Source organism: Scyliorhinus torazame, chromosome 4 (assembly GCF_047496885.1).
Source record: "Scyliorhinus torazame isolate Kashiwa2021f chromosome 4, sScyTor2.1, whole genome shotgun sequence".
Taxonomy (NCBI): Eukaryota; Metazoa; Chordata; class Chondrichthyes; order Carcharhiniformes; family Scyliorhinidae; genus Scyliorhinus; species Scyliorhinus torazame.
In genome coordinates, this window is record NC_092710.1 from 132,904,339 (window position 1) to 132,923,034 (window position 18,696).

Here is an 18,696-nt window from a genome sequence, read left to right on the forward strand (position 1 = left end):
CCCGGCAGCGAGTTCCAGGCTCCCACCACCCTCTGTGCAAAAATCTTACCTCGTACATCTACTTTAAACCTTACCCCTGGCACCTTAAACCTATGCCCCCTAGTAATTGACTCGTCCACCCTGAGAAAAAGCTTCTGACTATCCACTCTGTCCATGCTCCTCATAATCTTGTAGACTTCTATCAGGTCACCCCCACCAGCAGTGCACCCACGCCCGCGGGTTTCCCTATGGAGTGGGATAGCCACAATGGCAAATCCCATCAGCCGGCTGCCAGAACGGAGGATCCCGCTGCCGCAAAGGCGTTCCGTGCAGGATGTCGCAGCTGGCAAACTGGAGTATCCCGCCCCTATCTTTGTGTCATCTGTAAATTTAGCTACTCATCTAAATCATTGAAATAAATTTCAAAAAGTTGAACCCCAGTCATGACCCCTATGGGATTCCACATCATCCTGACAATCAGACCAGGACCCATTTATGCGCACTGTGTCTTCTGTCAGTCATCCATGTCAACTACTTCTTGACATTTTGCAAATCCAGCCGGATTACTTGTTTACAAGCATTATTATCAAGGTGACCTTTATCAACTCCTCTTATAATATTTGGTCTCACATGAAAAAACATGTACTTGTGTCATTGACACTCTGGCTGGGATTTTCTCCTCCTGTTTGCATCAGGCATGTTCAGCAATGGGAGCGGAATATATCGTGAGAAGGACAAAGTCGCATTTCACAATGACATGAAAGCACAACGCGATTGTCCCCTTCCCTATCAGTAAAGAGCGCGTTTCCCAATGTTGGACATCGAGAATATCATTAAATAAATTTACATATAATTATCAGTTCTATACTCTAGAATCATCCCTTGATGCCGAAACGTCCATCCATGGTGGCATGATAGCCGGGCGGCATGAAGCACAACTTGTCTCTGAAAGCATGTACTAGCAAAAAGTACTCCCGGGGAACTCAGATGATTGCAGTGCTCAGGGAGAAGAGGATCATGCCCAAGTCCCTCGTTTGTTTTCAGAGGAAAGCAACAAAATAATTCATCACATGTGAAGTCATTTGGGATGTTCCCGAAAGACACAAAAGTAAAGATGATTAAAGTTCCTTCTCTGCTGTTACTTTAACTCAAATCTAATGGTTGGCACATGCACTGCCAACATTCAGTAAAACCTAGAAGTAGATGCCCCAAAAGGCGATGTCTAAAATTATTTTGTGGGCCAACAGGAACAGGGCGGCTCATTCACAAGCATAAGGTGGGCTGATTTGCATTAATATTCCCATTTTTGTACCACATACTTGGAAATCTCCTAACTGACAGTTAACTCGGCACAATCTATGTCTGTCTATGCGCTGAGCTACCAGGCACCACTCCAATCATGTGGGCAGCACACCAACCACTTTGGCTGGGCAATGCAATCGCTCTGCCCGCTGCTCACTCAAAGACCAAAATCATGGCTGGTGAGTTACTTTTGAAGTGTGAAACTGGTATTAGCTAAGCACAGTAAACAACTAGTGAACATAGTAAGTAAGATCTCTGTAAAAAGCAAGTCATTCATCTTTGTTCTGTTGGTTAAGGTTTGTCTACTCAGGTGAACTCCCAGATCTTCTCCATTTGAAATGGGGTCTCATCTGAAAGATACCATTTGTGAAAATATGCCACTGCTTGTGTGCTGCACTGAAGCAGCCATTGGATTATGGTCTTGAAATACGTGGAGTTGGGGAAGGCATAAGGGTCAGTTCTGTTTGACCTGGGGCTGGGCGGGGGGGGGGTGTCAAAAATGAACCAACCCCGACTCTGCTAAAATTCTGCCTCATTTTGATCCAAATCTTGAAACTCCAAAGTGGAGACAGGGATTTTCGATATGTTATTTCATCCTATGTTAATGTGGTGTGTTCGGGAAGTGTATAGACTTTCCTGAGAAATCCTTTCCTAAATGATGCTGGGGAAGACGTATCTCAAGGCCCCATGGAGTTGCCTGAAGGACACAAACCTTTACTACAGTAAATTAATGGGATTGCAGCCCACTTGGACCTGAGGGACTGTGCTCTCCTTTGCAAGTACCAATTGGCTTTGGTCAGGACACACTTCTGAAGCACCCTGACAAGTGTCAGCAGCCCATCCCAGCTAGGCCAATGATCATGTCTCCAGAATGTTGGATTATTCTCTGGAATTAGAGAAGGGTGCTAATATCCAATATATGCCAGTGGTGCAGGAACCAGGCATTTCCAGGCTTATACATTAAAGGCTTTGGAGTGGAACTTGAACTCAACTTTCTAATCTGAGGCAGCATTCCTCCAAACGGAGTCAAACTCACACCTAAAAAATGTGGAACATCCATAAATCGCATAACAATTAAATTTAAGAGAAGCATGCAAATTTCAAGATGTTGATTAATGAGAATGCTCAAACTTTATTACAATTTCTCATGCAGACAAGTGACAATTGGTACAATGAAGCAAATCCCATTCTGTAGCTCAGCAGGCATGCAATGAATAAGTAGACTCTGGGCGTTCGGTCGCATGTCGTAATTCCAGAAAAGGGTGCAGTCCATGTCATAAAACCATCAATGGAGGATTTGATTACTTCATCAGGAAACCAAAGCCTCACGTGAAATCAGGGGTCAATGTACCCTGTAAATACTTTCCTTGACAAATTAAAATTAAATAAGACCCAGTAACATAATTATAATCTATTGAGCCGTAGATAATGGTTGAAGAATGGTGTAAATTGGTCAGAAGGTAGAGCCTGTGGATAGAGACGAGCTGCTGTTTACCAGTAATCGGAGGTAACCAGTAATCAGGGTAATCACTTTGCACATTTGCCTCGGTATCTTGTTTGGTCTAGATTGTAAGAGTTAAATTCTAATCAGTAAAGTTCACAGTAAAGTTTAATGACTTCATACGACATTTCAGTTGTGCTATTTTCGGCAGGCATTAACCTGATTATCTTAAGTGATGCTTAATGCCTGCATAAAAATAGCACGGTCAGGAATGTAGCACAAGCACATTAAGCATTCAAACATGAACTTCAGCAATTGGAATGCAGCCTTGCATGTCTCAGCTCGGTGCTTTATTAAACATGAATATTTATCAGCATTATTACTAATACAGTCTGCGATGGAGATTGCAGTGTGTGTGCCAGCTGTGATCACTGTGTATTAGACATACAGATGGCAGGTGGTTTGTTTAATTGGCACAAGTCAATTTAAGAAACCTGAAGGACTTGAATGTGATATTTTTAAACTTTATAATCCATTTTTTCAGTTTAGAAATGTTGCTGTCAGAAATCTTTTAAAAATAAATTTCAAGTACACAATTCATTTTTTTCCCCAAGTAATAACAATTTAGCGTTGCCAATCCACTTACCCTGCACACCTTTGGGTTGTGGGAGTGAGACCCGTGCAGACATGAGGAGAATGTGCAAATTCCACACAGACAGTGACCCGAGACCGGGATCGAACCCAGGTCCTCGGTGTCGTGAGGCAGCAGTGCTAACCACTGCATCACCTTGCCACCCGTTATCAGAAATATGACTACAGTCTGCAATTACACTGATTGTGAATGGCTGACATTAATATATCTGAAGCAACAAACAACAATAACTTTGAAATGAAATGAAATGAAAATTGCTTATTGTCACAAGTAGGCTTCAAATGAAGTTACTGTGAAAGGCCCCTAGTCGCCACATTCCGGCACCTGTTCGGGGAGGCTGTTACGGGAATCGAACCGTCCTGCTGGCCTGCTTTGGTCTGCTTTCAAAGCCAGCGATTTAACTTTGCACAGCGTGACGTGTCCAGGGGACAGTCAGTCAGGATTCGCACTGAACCAAAGAAGGATACATTAGGAGATTACATTAGGTATTTGCTCTCCTAATGCATCCTTCTTTGGTTCAGTGCGAATCCTGACTGACTGTCAGGTGAATGAAGAGGTGGGTTCCAGAAACACATATACAGACAAAGTCAAAGATGCCAGACGATAGTTTGAATGCGAGTTTTGAAGGTAATTAAGTCTACAGGTCCAGAAGGTTCAGCAACCTCCAGTTGCTCCATCTTGACCTGTAGACTTAATTACCTGCAAAGACTCGCATTCAAAGTATCATATTGCATCTTTGACTTTGTCTATATATATGTTTCTGGAACCCACCTCTTCATTCACCTGAGGAAGGAGCAGTGATCCGAAAGCTAGTGATTCGAAACAAACCTGTTGGACTTTAACCTGGTGTTGTACGACTTCTTACTATAAATGTGAAAGCATTACTGCAGCTTTGGAATGGGGGATACACAAAAGACCAGAATTGGAGGAATACAGAGGAGGAGGTTACAAAGATAGAGAGAATCATAGCCCATGGAGAGATTTAAGCATGAGGATGAAAATTTAAAAATCAAACCATTGCCATGTTGGGAGTCAATGTATGTCAGTGATTACCGGTATGATGGATAAATGAAACTTAGTGCATGCTAAAATTCGAACAGAAGAATATTGCTGAATATTTGCAGTGGGGATTCACACCCTGTGATGAATATCTGCTGTTGGGTGTCAAGGTCAATCAGTAACGTCCACTTCAATGGTTCCAATCTAACCCAGGTTATGCAACCAACAGGATTACTTACAGATGTATAGAGAGGCAGTGGCCAAGGAGGTTGAGTAATTTATACATAATTTTTAGAGGTGATCTGTGTCAAGAAAACAAATCGTAAATTTTCTACTTAAAATAGTCTACAATTTGGATTTTGATACAGCGTATATCTAGCCAGCCAGTTAGAGCGTGCATGTTCTGTACAGTATATGTGACTTCATTTTAAAAGTTGCTTCTGGCATGGTCCTCGTGCATGAATTCAGCACTTGCCAACACTGAATAAAATTTCACCCCAATTACAAATTAAAATAATGAGCAAAGCAAGCAAGTGTTCTTTAGCTTGAACCTATGAACACACACTTTCAGTGCACAATGTCAATATGACTTACCATCTGACTAACGGAGTGGGAAATCCTTGAACAGTGCAAAACAATTTTACAAAGGATTTCTCCCAAACTGTGTGGGACCTTAACCGGACAAGGAATTCAGGAGCACGGCATATGGAATCCTCACGGACATGTCTTTGCACAGATGTTCTTTCCTCTTCCTGTTTAACAGATTTCATTAAAAGTAGTTGATTAAAACTGTCTCAGGCAAACTGCAACAAACTGTCAACTGAAGCCGCCAGTGGACTTGTCAAACTGATAACTTACCATCCTCCTGAGAGCCAGCATGTCTGTCCGCTCGTGGGCAGACCTTCTGAGCCTCGCAATCTCAGCTTCCATCTTCCATAATTTGGTGCCATAAAGAAATGTTCTTGCTTTAGGCTTGGCTTGTTCCTCTTCACCCTCTCTGTCAATCAGAAAAAAAGGAACAACCTTTTCTAAAGTTCTGTCTGAACACAACCTTTCCAAGATTACATTGGTTTATAAGCAAAACATCAACCTGGCATTACTGTGCTGACATATACATGGTCATTGCCCGACAGGTTCCAGTCTGAGGCTGCTAAGAGGCTGCTACTGCTTCTTGTACTGCCAGCTCCCATGTGAGCTTTGTGTTTCTCAGTGGTATGCAAACATTGATTGGTTTTACAATTGGCACATACTTGACCACTTGGTTACTTTTTATAGTTCGCTTTGTGCTGATTACAATTAGAATGTAACCAATGGAAAGCTAGAATAGCACAAGATTATTGCTGGGCATTGTCTCATACCTATGTCTAAAATGCACTTGAAAATCACAGAAAAACAAATAATGTACATTTCAGAGTTTGTGGATACTCTACTGCTGGAAACCCCTCTCCTTCTCTTTCTCAATTTGTGCATCAGAAACTTTCTGCATCTTTGAGAGAATTCTACACATGTAAATAACTGAAATAACTAATCCAGTAAATCAAGATGCATAAAATTTTTATTTTCAAACCTGTCAGCAAAATCTTATCTACTATTAAATAATTTCATGGCTTAAAAATTGACAAAATTATCCATTTTCAGACAGCATGCACCTCCATATTCCCTCCCTCTTCCTATAGGTGATGGCACGCAGAACCCTGAATGCCCTACACTCTCTGATACAAGTAGCCATCAGTTGTACTTAAGCTGAAATAATAAAGCCGGGTGATAGTGGGACACTGCTCCTTGCATAAGGTCTCTGTCAAAGAGAGAATCGGGTCAATTTTAAGAGACTACAATTTTACCATCCGTCCTTCTGTTAAACAGGGATCCAGGAGTGTAGCCTTCATGGCCATTTCCACTCTGCAACTATCGGGCTCCCTAACGGGCAATCAGCCATGTCATGTGAAGACATGTCTGAATGATGGACGAGATGAAACAGCCTCGTCGTGCCCGACTTGGTGACGCGTCAAAGCCATTGAATTTCGCGAGAGGCCTCTCGCAAAATTCGCAATGCTTGAAACGCCTCGGGAAATTTAACTAAATCTCTGGATTTCTCACGATCTGGTTCTTGCCCTCGGTGGGCCATTCAGCTCATTTAAATATGTCTGCGCCGTATTCTTCTAGAACTCGAGAACTAACAGCCTCGCCTGGGAGACCTCACCACGTCATCGTTTAGCACTGGTTTCCACAAACATGGACCAGGTGTAACACACCTTGGAGGGGGGGGGGGGGGGGAGGAGGTCTCCCAGGCCATTCGAGACCCCTGGGTGGTTGGGCTCAGGGTAGGGTGGTACACTCCCACTCCTGCTGACAAATGGGCATCATGGCACTGCCAACCTGGAACATTGGCAATGCCACCCTGGTGGCATCGGTGCCAGGTTGCCCATGCCAAGGATTAGGACCGGGGGTACATTGCCCTCAAGAGGTGGGATGAAGCGGGGGGGGGGGGGGGGGTTGCTGAAGGACCCCGTAAGAGGTAAGTTGGGAGCAGTGGGAGATTCCGGAGGCCATGTGGGGTGGCTGAGTGGGGTCAAAAGACCAGGGCGGCATTTAAAAATGGCGCCCTGGTCGCAAAACTCTTCCTGCACTGGCGCACTGAGCTCGTCGGTGCAGGAAATTATGTAAGTTCGGGCTTGGTAGGGCGTTCCTTGCCGAGGCCAAAATGGCTGACAAAGTACCGTTAAACAGGAGTGTCATTCTCGGCTCTGCAGGCACCGAGAAACAGCCTGCTAAACGCGCCCAAAACGGAAATATGTTTCTGTCCTGTTAAATCGCACCCGATGTTTATAATAATTATAACACATCATTATTGACATACCTGTTCCTAAATGCAGGCACCGTATACTCAGGAACTTCATCTTCGAAACAATGGCAGACCCTCTTTGCACAAGGACTGAATTTGGCAGAGTGAAATATGCCTGAAGAAGTTTCAAGTGCTGAGCTAGACCTGAAAAGGTGAAGAGAAAGCAAACATTGTATCAAAAGAAAAGACGGTAAAGCAGCAAATCCTGAATGTGAATTACTACATTTTTAAAACTTATACTGCTCATATAAATAAAGGAATCCTTTCTTTTGTTACAGAATTGTTTGTTCATTTTCAATAAACCCATCTACAATTTTGTTGGAACTGCAGAGTAAGTTTCTTGCTTTTGATTTAAATTCCCTTCCATTTCTGACACGTGGTGACAAGGTATGCAACATGTTCATTTACCTCAATATCTGTCAATCAGATTGAAGGACCAAAATCCAAGGATGCTGGCACACTGGACCCTGTGACTTGTAATCACATCAGTTAACTAAATCCTTTATAGTAACATTCAAGACACAGAGTGAACAAGAGCATCCAGGGTTGAATTCCACTTGCATATGTAGTTCCAAGTTCATTTAAAATTGGCAACTTGTCATATCAAAAGTGCACATACAAACCTCAAAAGCCTAAGAACACAGCAGTACACTTCGTTATTTCCATTGTTTGAATATATTTAAACTACAAAATATATGTCAATTATTATCAATATTATTAATGCAAAACTAACATATAAATAGAAGTTTTATGATTAGCGACTGCCCAACAGATTTCAGAAGTACTTAAATATGCCAAAACATATTTTTCTATACATTTAAAGTACTCAATTTGTTTTATCCAATTAAGGGGCAATTTAGCATGGCCAATCCACCTAGCCTGCACATCTGTGGATTGTGGGGGTGAGACTCACACAGACACGGGGAGAATGTGCAAACCCCACACGGACAGTGACCAGGATTGAACACGGGTCCTCGGCGCAGTGAGGCAGCAGTGCTAGCCTCCACGCCACTGTGCCGCCCACAAAATATTTTTTTGAAGAAAAGATAAAGCAAAGCAGATATTCGTGCCATAAGACCATAAGAGGTAGGAGCAAAAGTGGGCCATTAGTCCCATCGAGTCTGCTCCGCCATTGAATGATCCTTCAACATCAACAATTAACATGCAATTATTCGTGGATGAGCCTATATGATTTTAAAGTAACAGGCTAAGTTATGCATGGCTCCATTTTGAGGATAGAATCGTGCATTGTATGAAAAATTATACCTATATGAAGAACATGTTGATGGTCAAAAACACTGGCTTACCAACAGGACATTTGGGGAAAATAGACAAGACCTTAGGAAGAAAGAGTCTATTTAGCCCATGAAACCAGCTGCTTCTATGTACCATCCTCTTATGGAATTGGCCGCAAGGTATTTAATCAAAGGTATTTAATTGAATAATTTAATCCCTCATTTCATGCAAATCTCAAGAATATTCATACATCTATCCCATCTCATCACTATTTGAATAAAGCTGTGACCACACAGAGCTTTGTATCATACCCCAGCAGCACAGTGGCCACCATGTCCCATGGAACATCTGATCACATTAGCCTATTATTTAATGATAGGCCATCCAGCTTCCTTTGTAAATAGTAAATAATCAATGTAACATTAATCCTGTTTTCCAGGGTGTATAATACAACATGCTGAATAAAAATTGGCGTCAGAGTAGGAATTTGCAATTTTGATGCCCAGCCTCTGCTCGCAGTCCAAGACAAATAACCTGCAAACCCTTTCTTCTGCATCATTTGTGATCTCAGTATCACACCCCACATTTTTTTACAGTAGTGGATTCACCACCAGAAATGCACTAGAACTGGTCGGAATTCATCTGTGTTATACTCAGATGAAGTCTCTCACGTTTCCTCAGGGCACCATTGTTATATAATGCGAGGTGGGCTCTTGGCATTCGCATGATCTCATCTCTGGAAAGGTGGACATTCCAGTACTGGTGCAACAGCTGAAAGGGTCAAGTTATCCGCTTTTTGTTTCTAACCATTAATGTAATGTTGGAGGCTGGTGTTTCTTCAAGGCACCAAACCCATGTGTTTTAAAGCAGTTATGTTGAGGCAAATTCCAGCAAAGATTTCAGGATCTGAGGGAAGGAGCCTGTGAAAGGTGTGATCCAGATGCGTGGAGAAGATGGCACCTCACTCTCATTAAGGGATACCTTCCGCAACTTGGATGACATCTCATATGATGGAACGATGGATGCCATGACAGACTACGTGTTTTTTCTGAAGCTCAACGTCCCACAGCCAAGACAAGCAAGTGCCACCTCAAGCGCCAAGAGTGCTGCTGAAAATTACCAACTAATTCAGAACGAAGAGATACAGCTGCAGCTGAAAGTACACACTCAAGGGAGCCATACTGCCCTTAAGCAGCAGAAAACTTCACACATTTTATTCACTGATAGAATAGGAGCGGAGTGATTCTGGTGAAGATAGGTGGCAAACCAGTGGAATACCTCTGTGAACAAGCAGCAGAATGTGTCCTTCATGTAGGATTCTTGGAAGCTGTAGAGGAGAGCTTTACATCAACCAGTGACTGAATTGAATTTCTTGCCAAAAAGCAACCAAGATAGCAAACAAGACTCGTTTGGCGGTGCCTTCAGATCCTAGTCTTCAGAAGGTCTCCTTTATGAGCTAAACCTGCAGCTGTCACAGCTCAAGTATTGCTTCAGCAGGGGAACGCAGCCTTTCAAAGCATTGCCAAGGTCACAGTAAAGTAGACTGTTGTATGGTGTTTTTGACTGGCTAAAGAAGGTTGCAGAGACATTGATATGATTGAACAATAAAATTAGATGAACATAACTACAGATAAACAAGACTAGATATTACTCAGACAAAGACATGGGGCGGGATTCTCAGTCCCGCCGCACCCATTTTCTGATGCAGCGCACACCCCGGCAGTGGGATTATCCATTTTCGCAGCCAGCCAATGGGGTTTGCCATTGTGGGCGCCCCCACACCATCGGGAAATCCGCAGGCGTGAATGCGCTGTCGATGAAACAAGGGATCCCGCCAATTGAGAATCCAGCCCATGAGCTTTCTCCTTCTGGATGGTTAGTCATGTGGCTCGCTCTTACATCATCATTTGGGCAATCTGTTTCTCCAGTTTCACACGGTAAATCTTTCAACACTGAACACCCTAATCTTCATTTCGCCCCATCTCCCCCACCCCAAGTTTATGCCCATATATATTTTAGATTTACATTTACACACTACCCTTCTCCCTCAGAGTCTCTAACTACATAGGTTCATGGTTTTGGGGGTTTCTTAACTCTCTTTGATTGAGTCCTTGTGAGGCTTATAAGATCGGTATTCTTCCTTTGGAATTTTTTGCTTTGTATTGACTGGTCTTTAGTAAGAGTTGCAGCATCTGGTGCATTGTCAGTTTGTCTCTCCATATATGGCTCTCACAAATGTATAACAGAAGGTTCTGTTATGTGGATCTAGACTTGATCCTTAACTTCTTCTCCTTGCTGTTGTACCTCTCTCAATCCATTGTTTCTCTCTCATGGTCAGATTTTGTGGGTTTTTCCCTTTCTTTATGTTTACTATATTCCCTATCTGTGGTGAGTTGACCCTGGTTCTTTATGACAGTTTCTACCACCTTTCTTTGTATAAATATTCATTTATGGATGTGGGTCTTGCTGGTTAGACTAGCATTATTGCCCATCCTGGGTTCCGCTTGAGAAGGTGGTGGTGAGCTGTCTTCTCCATAGTATCATAGAAGTTACAGTGCAGAAGGAGGCCATTCAGCTCATCGAGTCTGCACCGGCCCTTCGAAAGAACACCCTACTCAAGCCCACGCCTCCACCCTATCCCCGTAACCCCGCTTAACCTTTCTGGACACTAAGGGCAATTTAGCATGGTCAATCCAACTAACCCTCACATCTTTGGACTGTGGGAGGAAACCGGAGCACCCGGAGGAAACCCGCGCAGGCAAGGGGAGAACGTGCAGACTCCGCACAGACAGTGACCCAAGCTGGGAATCGAACCTGGGACCCTGGAGCTGTGAAGCAACTGTGATAACCACTGTGCTACCATGCTGCCCGTTCTTGAACCGCTGCAATCCCGGAGGCATAGGTGCTGTTAGGGAGGTGGTTCCAGGATTTTGACCCAGCGACAGTGAAGGAACGGTGATATATTTCCAAGTCAGGATGGTGAGTGACTTGGAAGGGAGCTTCCAGGTGATTGTGTTCCAGGTCTCTGCTGCTCTTGTCCTTATAGATGGTAGCGGTCGTGAGTTTGGAAGGTGCTGCCTAAGGAATCTTGGTGAGTTCCTGCAGTGCATCTTGTACACACAGCTGGTACACAGGGCTGCTACTGTGCATCGGTGATAGAGGGAATGAATATTTGTGGAAGTGGTGCTGCTCAAGTGGCTGATTTGTCTTGGATGGTATTGAGCTTCTTGTGTGTTGTCGGAGCTGCACTCATCCAGGCAAGTGGAGAGTATTCCATTACACTCCTGACTGTGCCTAGTAGATGGTGGATATGCTTCGGGGAGTCAGGAGGTGGGTTACTCATTCAGAATCCTTAGCCTTTGACCTGCTCTGGTAACCACAGTATTTACATTGCTTGTCCAGTTTAGTTTCTAGTCAATGGTAACCCCCAGGATGTTGATTGTGGGGGATTTAGCAATGGTCATGCCATTGAATGCCAAGGGGCGGTGGTTAGATCCTCTCTTGTAGGAGATGGTTATTGCCTGGCACTTGTGTGGCGCAAATGTTACTTGCCACTTGTCAGCCCACAGCCTGGATATAGTCCAGGTCTTGCTGCATTTGGGCATGGACTGCTTCAGTATCTGAGAAGTCACGAATGGTGCTGAACATTGTGCAGTCATCTACTCACACCCCCACTTCTGATCTTATGCTAGTAGGAAGGTTATTGATGGTTGGGCCCAGAACACTACCCTGAGGAACTTCTGCAGTGATGTCCTGGAGCTGAGATAACTGACCTCCAACCACCCCAACCATCTTCCTGTGTGCCAGCATCATAATCCCAGTTGATTTTACAACTGGATGGGAGGATTACAGAATGAAACCTGGCTCAAAAACCGTAACGTATACTTTTACAAACATTGAGGAAAGAGTCACAGAACTGCTAATTCGGTTTAACAACAAGAAAAACATTTATTAAACGAGGAAATAATGGATTAGTATACAATGCACCTTTACTACCCCCTCAGGTTAATAATTACACACAGGTTTTAAAATTAACATGGGTGCCACGTACATTTAAACGGCAATGGTCTCATTAAAACATAAAGTGCTTTTTTGAAACACAGATTGGCTGTGGTCAAACACAGCAGCATGGCGGCACAGTGGTTAGCACTGCTGTCTCACTGTGCCAGGGACATGGGTTCAATCTAGCCTTTGGTGGCTGCCTGTGTAGAGTTTGTACATTCTCCCCGTGCCTGCGCTGGTTTTGGATTTCCTCTGGTTTCTCCCCACAGTCCAAAGATATGCAGGCTAGGTCGATTGGCCATGATACATTGTCCCTTAGTGTCCAAAGATCTGTAGATTAGGTGGGGTTATGGGGCTAAGGTGGGATAGTGGGCCTAAGTAAGGTGTTCTTTCAAAGGGTTGGTGCAGACTCGATAGGCCGAATGGCCTCCTTCTACACTGTATGGATTCGATAGTCAAAACACATGCTCCACACTGAACTCAAGTTAGTCTCTGTGGATTTCTCCTCAGAGTTCTCTCAGATGATTGCCAAATGAGGGTTTCCAAGCACCACTCCCAAAAACATATTGTAAATCTTTCTCTTGCAATGCGGCTTTCCATTAGCAGGTTGCATTCCAAAATCCATTCCAAGTTTTCCAAAGGATTCTTTTGAACAGAGATCCCGTTTCACTTCTACCAGTTACTCCACTCCAGGTTTTCCACCAACGTCTTTTTGGATATTTTTGTCTCGGTTGACTTCCACTATGAACATGTTTGTTAAAATAGATGTTATTCCCCGTATTGCCTGCTCATTGTGCCATTAGATTGAAGCTTTTAAGCATTTATCAAGATTTGCGCACTCTTCCACAATCACCGGCAGTCTCTTTGACTCTGCTGCTGGATTGGGAATTTTCAAACACCACCATGTGCTCTGCTGTCGCCCTAAGCTGAACATTTGATTTCTTCTCTACCCTTCAGCCGTTACATCTTCTATGAGGCTATTTTGATGGTTCCAACTGCTTTACCGAAGTCTTCAGTTTTGACACCTTTTTCCAAGTCAGTCTTGCAAAGTTTTTTAAAAGTTCATTTTTCAGACAATTTGGCGTCCTTCACTGCTGCCACCATTTGTATGTTAGTTTTAACTGGTTAAGGAAGAAGCCGAGACATTCAAATGTCAGAACAATAACTGTTAATTGGATGAACATTAATTATTTACAGATGCACATGACTAGATATTATTCATGATGTGGAGGTCCCGGCATTGGACTGGGGTGGGCACAGTAAGAAGTCTTACAACACCAGGTTAAAGTCCAAGAGGTTTGTTTCAAATTCCTAGGGGTGCACATCTCCAAAACTCTGTCCTGGTCCACCCACGTCGACGCTACCACCAAGAAAGCACAACAGCGCCTATACTTCCTCAGGAAACTAAGGAAATTTGGCATGTCCACATTAACCCTTACCAACTTTTACAGATGCACCATAGAAAGCATCCTATCGGGCTGCATCACAGCCTGGTATGGCAACTGCTCGGCCCAGGACCACAAGAAACTTCAGAGAGTCGTGAACACCGCCCAGTCCATCACACGAACCTGCCTCCCATCCATTGACTCCATCTACACCTCTCGCTGCCTGGGGAAAGCGGGCAGCATAATCAAAGATCCGTCCCATCCGGCTTACTCACTCTTCCAACTTCTTCCATCGGGCAGGAGATACAGAAGTCTGAGAACACGCACGAACAGACTCAAAAACAGCTTCTTCCCCACTGTCACCAGACTCCTAAATGACCCTCTTATGGACTGACCTCATTAACACTACACCCTGTATGCTTCATCCGATGCCAGTGCTTATGTAGTTACATTGTATATGTTGTGATGCCCTATTATGTATTTTCTTTTATTCCCTTTTCTTCTCATGTACTTAATGATCTGTTGAGCTGCTCGCAGAAAAATACTTTTCACTGTACCTCGGTACACGTGACAATAAACAAATCCAATCCAATCCAAATCATTATCTTTCGGAGCACAGCTCACAGCACCCTCACCTGATGAAGGAGCTGTGCTCCAAAAGCTAGTGATTCGAAACAAACCTGTTGGACTTTAACCTGGTGTTGTTATATATTACTCAGTCTAAGCCATGAGCTTTCTCCTTCTAGACTATTAGTCATGTGATTTTCTCTTCCATCACAATGTGGGAGGCACTGTCTCACACATGAAATCTTTCAGCTTAGAACACGCTAATACTACATAGCCCATCTACATATGAGGAGGCATGGGTACCTGTGACAGAGGTTAGAGTTTGGTGGCTAATGGTGCCTGTCCAACTTGGCGACCATGCCGGGGCCTTCCGCTGGTCCATAAGACCATAAGGTACAGCAGAAGGCTTTTGACCCACCAAGTTTGCCCCACCATTCAATGAGATCATGGCTGATAATCCTCAACTCCACTTTCCCACCTTATCCCCATAACCCTTGATTCCCTTACTGATTAAAAATCTGTCTATCTCAACCTTGAACATACCTAATGACCCAACAGCCACAGCACATAGCGGTAAACAATTCCAGAGATTCAGTACCCTCTGAGAGAAGAAATTCCTCCTCATCCTGTCTTAAATGGGTGACCCCCTTACTCTGAGATAATGCCCTATGCTTTCTCACAAGGGGAAGCTTCCTCTCAACATCTACCCTATCAAGCCCCAGAGAATCCAAATGTCTCAATAAGGTCGCCTCTCATTTTTCTAAACTCTAATCTCATACTTCACGTCTCCTCATAAGAAAATCCCACCATACCTGGGATCAACCTAGTGAACCTTCTCTGAATTGCATCCAAAGCCAATATTTTTTCCTTTGATAAGGGGACAAAAACTGCTTCAGTCCCTTTGAAATGAATGCCAAAATTCCATTTGCTTTACTTTATGAACGCATATGCTACCTTGTTGTGATTTATGTACGAGAACCCCAAAATTCTTCTGTGCTGCAGTTTTCTGCAGTCTTTCTCCATTTAAATAATATTCAGTTCCTTTATTCTTACTACCAAAGTGCATAACTTCACATTTCCCTACATTATATTCCATCTGCCAAGTTTTTTGCCTACTTTCTTAACCTGTCTGTAGACTCTTTGTGTCATCTTCACCATTTGCCTTCCCACTATCTTTCGGTCATCCACAAACCTGTACTTTCACTTCCCTCACCCAAGACGTTTGTGTATATTGTAAATAATTGTAGCCCCAGTATTGATCTCTCCGGCACTCCACTTGTTGCAGGTTGCCATCCTGAAAATGCCCCCTTATCCCAACTCTCTATCTTCAATTAGTCAGCCAGTCCTCTATCCGTGCCGAAATACTGCTCCCAACACCATGGGCTCTTAACTTATTAAGTAGCCTTTTGTGCAGTGGGTTATTGAACCCTTTTTGCTTCCTGCGACCTCCTTCACAATTTTAAAACTTAGAAATAATTTAGAAGCCTTTGGATGCACTTTAAGAAATTTGAAAGAAACTTGAAGGAATGGTTCAAAAACGTTTACAAAAATTCAAATCATCTGATAACAAAAAGCTGAATTCTACAGTCTCTATGACTTTCAGGTAATGAACACCTCTGGCCCCCCTCAATGGGCGGGACTTACTCCCTATGCCGCACCTGGCGCTGATCGGGAGCAGGAGCATCGTGGGAGAGGTCAAAATCGTGTCGGGCGAGTCATCCGACCCACAGCGCCCGCCACGATCTGCTTCATGTCCTTACTGGCGTGGTCCGGATAATCATATGTAAATGATCTATTTAAATAATGTATTTAAATATGCACAGCCTTTGTGAGGCAACATTCTCCCAACGCCCGGGTGTCACTCGCCGCACCAGTGAGGCCTCACGCAGGCGCCGATTAGTACTGATCTCCACAAGCGGAGACCAGGTGTGATGGCCACTCTGGGGATCTCTGAGGCCATTAGAGCTTCCTGGTGGTTGGGGGCAGGGCAGTACCCTGCCACTCCCCCTGTCAGTGCCAACTTGGCACACTGACAGTTCTATACGCAGTTACCACTGCCAGGGTGCCAGGGACACTGCCTAGATACCAGGCTGACAGTGCTAGGGTACCCAGTTGCCAGGTTTTCACTGTCAAGGGTTGTGCCTGAGGGGTGTCATGTCCATGAAAGTGGAGGTGGCATTGAAGGATGGGAGAGTGGAAAGAGGGTATATGAAGGGGCTTCATTAAGATTGGAGGAGTTAAGAGGGGCCCAAAAGGGGAGTGTCCTGAAAGGGGAGGGGGGGTAGAAGGTCTTGAAAGGGGGGCCCTCACTGACCCCATAGTGGGGTGTGCTCACTTGGGGAGATGATGAGGGAGGAGAGGTGGAAATGCCCATGTCTACGGGGGGGTGGGGTGGCATAGTTGTGGTTGGGTTGTGTGGGGGATCCTCAAGCTCACTTAGAGATCGGAGAACCCTTTCAAAATGACGCCTGGATCTTGGAGGAACCGGTCTAGCCGGCAAGTTCAGCTTCCTACTACGGAAATAATTTCTAAGTGTGGGCTAAACTGGGGAGAAACTCCTCAATGCCCGCACAAATTACCATGTGTGGGTGAATCCAGCCCTGGATCTCACCCAAAACGCTGGTGGGAAACACCCCGCCAAACTTGCTCAAACGTTGGGCGGGATTCTCCGTGCCGAAATCACGATCGGCCTGGGGGCGGAGAATGGGCGTTGACGCCAAAATCCCATGATTTCACTGCAAACCATGCACACGGTCTACAAGGCGCGGGAAGGGGGCCATTGACAGAAGCCCCCGCGACCATTCTCCAGGTGTAGCTGGCCGAGTTCTCAGCGTCGTGATTCTCTCATGGTCAACGGTGTGGGTCCGCCTTGCCGTGCGGGGCGGGTGACGCAGGCCGCCGCCGTGCGCATGTGCGGACCCCCAACCGGAAGTGCAGGGCCCCGTATCGGCAGCCAGATCTGCGAGGACTACTCCAGTGCTCTGCTAGCCCTCTCCAGGTAGGAGAATCATCTGGACTTTCTTCAGGAAAGTCCAGAGTGATTCACCTGCGTTTTCACGCTGGAGTGGGGCCATAACCCCATTATTGGAGAATCCCGCCCGTTGTCTTTTTGTGGGAGGATCGCGCCCAATGTTTCGACCCTAAAACATTCTGCACCATTTAAGTGAAGTAGACAGGAGTGCAGTGGCCCAAGATGTGCACCCCTGCAGGAAGCAAAGAATACCTAAGAAAATTTGGGCCTCAATCTTTTCCTTCACCTTCCATCCCATGTATCCATGTGATCTTCCATTGATCACATGGATACAGCAAGCGAATGGGTAGTGAAACACAGAAAGAAAAAATCAAGTCAGACTCCAATGAAACCAAGTTTGGCTCTGTGAGTCTCCAAATAATTCAAACTACTAGTTTTGGAAAAAGCTCTTTTGACTTTTCTGTTTCCTCTAAGTCAGTCTATTGAAAGCAGCACAAGTAAACTTTTTACTGAACAATCCATACATTCTAACAAAGAAAACCTAGCTCATTCAGATGTAACTCATTATATGAAGTGCGGAGTAATTTTTATATCACACAGGCGCTATTTACAGCACAAGTTATTCAGCCTAACTGCTCTATGCTCCACACAAACCATGGAGTTCCTACAGTGCAGAACGAGGCCATTCGGCCCATCGAGTCTGTACCAACTCTCTGGAAGAGCACCCCACCTCGGTCCTCTGCCCAGCCCTATTCCTGTAACCCCATTTAACCTGCACATCTTTGGACACTAAGGGGCATTTAGCATGGCTAATCCACCTCACCTGCACATCTTTGGACTGTGGGTGGGAACCAGAGCATCCGGAGGAAACCCACACACACACCCTGCCCACCTTACTTCATCTCAACTTTTTGACAAAGCCTTCGATTCCATTCTCTGATATGTATTCATCCAGCTTACCCTTAAATAAACCTATAATTAAATGTTCATATTATTGCACCAGACTTGGATTTTTTGCTGAAAATATGTGATAGCAGCAGTGAAATCCCAAGTTATGCAGCTGTTTGTGAATACTGCTGTGAAGTAACTCAGCTATGTGTTTACCACATGAATCCTGAAATGAAAAGAGTACAGACACTTACAAAAATCTGTAGGAAACATAAAAACAGGCAGGCGGAGGTAAAGTACAAAATTGCTAGAGATTATTCATGGATTCCATTGATCTGATAAACTCTGAAAGAGCAGTGTGAGTGCTACATGAAGGTCAGTGAAAATCCCAAATCCGATGACAGTTTTGTAATTCACTCCATATCAGATGAC

General features: G+C 44.4%; 1 protein-coding gene across 6 annotated transcripts in view; it reads right to left on the reverse strand.

Moving 5' to 3' along the window:
• The window catches only part of myom2b (myomesin 2b), a 190,222-nt gene that overhangs the window by 160,741 nt on the left and 10,785 nt on the right, over positions 1-18,696 (reverse strand). For 5 of the 6 annotated variants that reach the window (XM_072498615.1, XM_072498614.1, XM_072498616.1 and 2 more), the window contains exons 3-5: positions 7,231-7,359; positions 5,232-5,370; positions 4,968-5,125 (exon numbers count right to left, since the gene is read on the reverse strand). In XM_072498615.1, the coding sequence (XP_072354716.1) occupies positions 4,968-5,125; positions 5,232-5,370; positions 7,231-7,359 (426 nt within the window). Of the gene's footprint in view, positions 1-4,967; positions 5,126-5,231; positions 5,371-5,463; positions 5,533-7,230; positions 7,360-18,696 lie in introns of those variants that run through there. The other variant, XM_072498617.1, reaches the window with a different exon arrangement.